This window comes from Odontomachus brunneus, unplaced genomic scaffold (genome assembly GCF_010583005.1).
Source record: "Odontomachus brunneus isolate Ranch 3 - 2012 unplaced genomic scaffold, Obru_v1 Obru_scaffold_081, whole genome shotgun sequence".
Taxonomy (NCBI): domain Eukaryota; kingdom Metazoa; phylum Arthropoda; class Insecta; order Hymenoptera; family Formicidae; genus Odontomachus; species Odontomachus brunneus.
In genome coordinates, this window is record NW_022639531.1 from 226,941 (window position 1) to 233,390 (window position 6,450).

The 6,450-nt window shown below is 29.7% G+C and overlaps 1 protein-coding gene across 1 annotated transcript in view; it reads left to right on the forward strand.

The window, feature by feature from the left end:
- LOC116847591 (vitellogenin receptor-like) overlaps window positions 1–6,450 on the forward strand; it is a gene marked incomplete at its 3' end in the record, with an annotated part of 38,995 nt that overhangs the window by 32,125 nt on the left and 420 nt on the right. Inside the window, exons 40-51 of the mRNA XM_032822723.1 lie at window positions 486–620; window positions 736–841; window positions 960–1,091; window positions 1,212–1,325; window positions 1,406–1,531; window positions 1,604–1,807; window positions 2,794–2,965; window positions 3,477–3,678; window positions 4,201–4,428; window positions 4,504–4,624; window positions 5,286–5,426; window positions 5,534–5,795. Of these exons, the coding sequence (XP_032678614.1) occupies window positions 486–620; window positions 736–841; window positions 960–1,091; window positions 1,212–1,325; window positions 1,406–1,531; window positions 1,604–1,807; window positions 2,794–2,965; window positions 3,477–3,678; window positions 4,201–4,428; window positions 4,504–4,624; window positions 5,286–5,426; window positions 5,534–5,795 (1,943 nt within the window). The remainder of the gene's footprint in view (window positions 1–485; window positions 621–735; window positions 842–959; window positions 1,092–1,211; window positions 1,326–1,405; window positions 1,532–1,603; window positions 1,808–2,793; window positions 2,966–3,476; window positions 3,679–4,200; window positions 4,429–4,503; window positions 4,625–5,285; window positions 5,427–5,533; window positions 5,796–6,450) is intronic.

The window sequence follows — 6,450 nt, forward strand, 5'->3', positions numbered from 1 at the left end:
CTGACGTGAAAATCTAGGTTAGTAATTTTAATAATATATAAATATATATTGCTAGCGTATAAAAATATTATATGTAAAAGAGTTGTGCTCATAACAACTTTTCAGATATTAGGAAATGTCTTACAAACTTTGTCAACAATCCTGAGGTTGAACGCCGCGACTGTCTGTGCGTAGCCCGCCAGGTGAACTAGAATAATAAAGGGAAATAAGGAGGCATAGCCTTCTAAAATCACCTCATTTATATAAGTTATTCCGAGCAATATTTTATATAAATTAGTTCACATTAGTATTTTTCAGTCTTTGCTTATTTTAAGTTTATAAATTTCTTTATTAAGCTGGTAGCTTTACGAAAGAAATTTGTAAACTTAAAATACCCATAAGACTAAATCTCAAAACAAAAGCTACAGATTCAGTTATCTACATTTTACATAAGTCATACATACGTCTGTACTGTTCAGACAAATAATCAAGTGATTTTTTAACAGTATCCGCCTAAAAAATCATGCTCTAAAAATTATTTTCAATGCACAAATAAGAATTGCATACCAAAAGATGGATTCTGCGACGGATATTATGATTGTATGGACAAAAGCGATGAATACAAAGGTTGCGAAAAAGACGTAAGTAATTACAAACTTGCTGTACTGATTTTCTGTGTACTATTATATTCGTGAACTGATGATTGTGATGTTTGTCTGGTATAAAAATTAATTTGCATTTTGTTTATCGTATTAGTTAAAATGCGAGGGTCAATTCCGATGTACTAATGGATATTGTATATCGAAAGAATGGGTTTGCGATGGCATGAAGGATTGCCTCGATGGCAGCGACGAACTGAATTGTAATTCGTGTTTAAAAAATTTAATTTATAATAATAAGCAAAGGATATTATGACTTATTTTAGCACATTAGATTATAGCAAGTTTGATTTCTGTGAAGTATATTTTGTACATTTACAGGCATCGCAATAGGCTGCAAAACAGAAAATTATCGATATCAATGTGCAAATTTGAAATGTATTTCTCTTAATCTGGTATGCAATAACATATTCGATTGCACTGATAGATCGGACGAAGGTTTCGCTTGTAATAGTAAGTCGTATATTTCAGCGAATAAATTTTATTTATTACGTATATTGAAGTTTTTGACGTACATCTAATATAATTTTTAAGTGGTTAGTTATAACATCATCATAATCTTTTTTCTATCAGATACAATATCATGTTCATTGGCGGGATGCAGTCACGATTGTATCGTTACACCTGACGCACCTGTTTGCATTTGTCCACAAGGTTACAAATTACAAGATAATCATACCTGTACAGGTAAATCCGTGGCAAATCAATACAACAAATCGTAAGAATCGCCGCTCGTCTGCTTAACAAGCTGCTCTCCTTTCATGCAGATATTGATGAGTGCGAAATTGACGAGATTTGTGATCAACAATGCTTGAATACCGAAGGATCATACAAATGTATCTGTCAGACAGGTTATACGTTGCAAGATGACATGAAAACTTGCAAAGCCGATGGTAAATTAATTTACCAGTTCCACAATAAAGATACATATAACGAAAATACAAAAACTTTCTTTTGCACTTTAGGTGATGAGGCCGTAATGATATTCAGTGAAGGACAAAAAATTCGTGGTATATATCTCGATTCGCAAACGAACTTTATCGTAGCGGAAGATTTAAATCAGATCAATCAGGTTGCTATGGACAACGAATATATATACTGGTCAACCAAGGATAAAAAAATAATGAAAGCTACCAAAAACGGAAAAAGAGAATATATCCTTATAACAGGTAAATATACTGTAATTAACTTAGGTAAGTAATAATACTGTAATTAATAATATTTCTCTATTACGATTATTGAGAACCAGAGAGATGGAAATAATGTTTTTATTTATATCACACCGCGCGCGGGAAATATTATACTTTCTTACAATATAAAACAATAACCAAATAAAAGGAAAGTCGCTTCTGTGCATAATTTACAGAATTAGGAAATAACGTGTTATTTATAAAGCGACTTTACAAGTTACTCATTTCAATAACGATTTAATAACGTTACTTTTTTTCATTAGTAATGGTAGCACAATTATGTTTTTTAGATAACAGGTATGAATATAGTGGATAGTTCCATCGTTACTTCAGACACACTGAATACATGTATATAGAAAAAATGATTGGGAAAAAACAAATTCTAAAAATAAATGTGCAAAATTTAGTGATAAAAGTAACGGAAATTGTAAGATATTAATTCTTGAGTAAAGATAGTGATAACAAAATTACTTTTTCAATAGATGACGACTAACAGTAACATATTACTTTTCAAAAATAATTTCCTCAATTCTGGTGGCTTATACGCCATGAGCAATATAAGATTACTACAGTCGCAAACTAGTAACATAACCAAACCTCGTCAATAGCATAAATTTAACGTGTTTTTACACTTCAAGCGAAACCAGTCTACTTTTATTAAGGTAACAAATAAAAAACGAATAAAAATTTTATTTAAATTTTTATTAATATAATAAATGAAATAATATTTTTATTACTTATATTAGCGTATACTTTTATTATTATAATAAAAAACGTAATACTTACTAGGAACCTCCGTTAGAGTATCTTCCCGTTTTTTTACAAAATAATGTTATGAAAAAGCATTACTACAGCCAGAAATTGAAATAGAATCTCTTTACTTTCTGTAGTTTACAATTTACAAATTTAACTTATTATTATATATTATTATATATTTTTTTAATTTCTGCATATTTTTCGCTAAGGTTTGGACGAAGTGTCGGACATAGCCGTGGATTGGATCACAGGCAATATATATTTCACGGATAAGGGTAATATGAATATTGGAGTATGTGACAACAATGGGACGTATTGCACTATATTAATCAATGGAAAAACTAAAAAACCTACCGCGATTGCCTTATTACCGACCAATGGGTAAATATTATATATATTATGAAAATTTAAATTTTGTTGTATAAATAATGATCTTATCTTACTAAAATTAAATCTACTTATATAAATAACAATTTTACATTCGAATTTTTCCGATCCATTTATCATTGTTTCTTAAGATTACCACAAAAGATCTCTGAAAGTCTGTAAAAGTAATGATTCACTTCAACAAAACGTAACAGCAAATTGTTACATAGAAGTTACTTGTAGGAGTTTTCTACAAGTAGAAGAAATAATAAGTTTAAATAATTATAAATTAGTTCCTCATCTTGAAATCATAGCGACAAAATTATAAACTTCGTTAATATTCTCAGAATCTTAATCTACAGACACGCGTATTAAACAAATTAATATATTGATTATATCTTATATTATATATTATACAATAATATATTGTGTATTATACAAGCAAATCAAATATCAAAATTATTTTGTTTAAATTGGTTGAGTTTAATATGGAATATATATAATTTATATACAATAATACTTACAGAATAATGTATTGGTGCGATTCGAGCCATAAGCAGTACATAGCAATGGCAGGAATGGATGGCAACGATATTACTTTATTAATCACTAAAAAGTTAAAATATCCAAAGAGTTTAACCATCGACTATCCAAACAATCGATTGTATTGGATGGATATTGGTTTAATGACAATTGAATCTATACGATTAGACGGCACCGATCGAAAGGTCAGTAAGTTTTTAGTTACTTTTTTAGTTATGAGATATTTACGACACGTGAATAAGAATTAAGGAAATATCCTCCGAATTTCTTGGAATGGAATTTCACTCAAAACAAGTGAAAAGTGGCAATATTTTCACTTCAGGCAATAATGAAACTATTACCAATTGAAATCGCAAAAGTGAGTGTTTTATTCAAGCTTAGAATTCTCAAGCTTAAACTTCTCAACTTAAACTTTAATTTCATATGATCATATATTTCAATCGATTAGAGCGAATATATTTTTTTAATGTAAGGTGAACTACAGAAAATTCATTGTTTAATTTCGAATAAAAATATTCATTTGACGATTCAGAATGCAGAAGGCACTCTATATACATGAAAAGTCACTCAAATTCGAGTGATTCAATGGTCACTCCACTTTTCGAGTGAAACTATACTTTAAGAAAAATTTAATATATATTTGTAATTTAATTTTTTACAATTTAATTATAATCATAATTATAATTATAATTTAATTATTTATACAGATTATATCGCGCGAAATAAACTCTCAAGCAATGTCCCTGGCAATTTTCGAAAACAAGATATACTGGAATGTAAAAATTAATTATCATTCGTATTCCGATTTTGATAAAACCCAGAAAATACAATACTGCAATGCATTTTCCAGATGTAATCAGGAAATTTTAGATACGAATCGTGATTACGATGCAAGCAACGACATACAAATCTACCATCCCACAATGAAATCTAAAGTATTATTTCTTTCACATTGCGATAAAATTGGTATCGCAAAAAAACATTTACATTATTATTCAGTTTAATTTTAGGTTCAAAACAATTGTTTTTTGAATCCATGCTCGCAACTCTGTTTGTTAAATAAAAATAAAAACTATACATGTGCATGTACTCTGGACAAAAAATTGAACTCCGATGGACATACTTGTCAAGGTATACATTTGTTGAGACATCTATTAAAAAGAATCTATGATACAGATCAGAAATTTTCAGAACATTTTGGATATATTTTACACATGTTTAAGGAGATGCCAAAGTGCATGACGAGCTTCAAAAATGTCGATAACGTAAAGGCGATCGTCATTAAGAGGAACGCTGAAATTAGAAACATTACCGATAATACACTAATATTTTTCTGCAAAGTTTACGTCGTATTGGATATATAGAATTACAAATGCTTTTACGCAATGACAGTTCATGCGAAAATAAATAGTCATTGCTCAATATGTAACGAAAACGAAAAGAAAAATTAAAATGTAGAATCTTAAGCTGTCAGTTAGCATAATATTTGCAAAATTGTGGATGCTCTAAACACAAAAATTTTGAAGAACATTGCTTATCTTCGTCTTTGAGTTCAGCAGCTTAAATATATCGAAAAAAATTTGCAGAATGATTTCTATACATGCGTGCTTAAGTTTTCTGCTGAACAAAGCAGTACATAGTTCTGTACAAGAAATACAAAAAGTATAGCGTGATTGTATTAGTGACGACTGTCTCTACGTCGTCTGACTTTTTATGCTGGTCATAAAATATGAAAGTCGATATTAATACCAAAACTTATTATATTTTTAGACGAACATATTTATTGTTTTAGACACAGAAGACAGCCAACATATTATCATAGTTGCGGATGGTACAATCGTAAATTATTACCATAATTTGTTAGGCAAGCCAAAAATAACAAGCAGCGTTATCTTTAGAAACATTACCGCGATTACTTATGATTCGCTGTCCGGTACGACGACATCAATATTTCATAAAAAATACATATCACAAAAAAAGAGAGAGAATGAGGGAGAGAAGGGAGTATTAAAACTTCAATTGCAATTAAATCTTATTTAGGTACTATACTCGCAAGCAATGCCTTTACGGATGATATTTTTCGCTACGACCCGATTAGCGGCGAAATTGAGAACCTCATAGCCATGAATATTAAATCATTAGGAGGAATGGCATTTGATTATATTGGTAATAATTTGTATTTGACAAATATAGAAGAAAAAACTGTTGAGGTACATAGCTTAACGACAAAGACGAAGAAGATCTTTTATTTCGAGGAACAATCGAAAACACCTTATAACATCGCTTTGGCTCCTGAAGAAGGGTATGATATTTAGTTGTTTATTTTGTCTTTATAATTTTTATTGTTTCCTTAATTTATAAGTTCGTGCAGATTTTTAAACAAATTTGAAATGCATCTTACTTTATGTTGAAAACAATTGTAATCAGTAATATATTTGTCATTCTGTCTGACAATCTTTTTTGCCATCTATTACGTAATTTGATAATTCTCCTCTCGTAAAATTTTTATACTTTTTCGACATTCCATGTGATTGTCCACATCATCTAAAGAAACAAAGTTTATGTCGCCAAGGGAGTTCTGTATAAGCGAAACATATGATAATCGCGGAAGGGGACAATATCGCATGAATATGGTGGATAAAGTAAAACATTCCATCCAAACTCTAATAATTTTTACAAAAATAAGAAAGTACAATGCACCGAAAAAACTCATTACTGTCTTCTACTATCAAGCTGCAACAACGATAACTGTGTACTTCTTCAAACATCACCATTTACGCCATATAATATACTCTGAAATGTCAGCTATCAAAGCATATATATAGATGATTTCAACTGCGTGTATGGAACTAATACTCTAATACTAATATACAAATGCTAATAAACAAAAATTCGCACGAACTTACAAATTAATCTAATATTTCTGAAAGAATGTATCACGTCTTGTATGTTGTAGC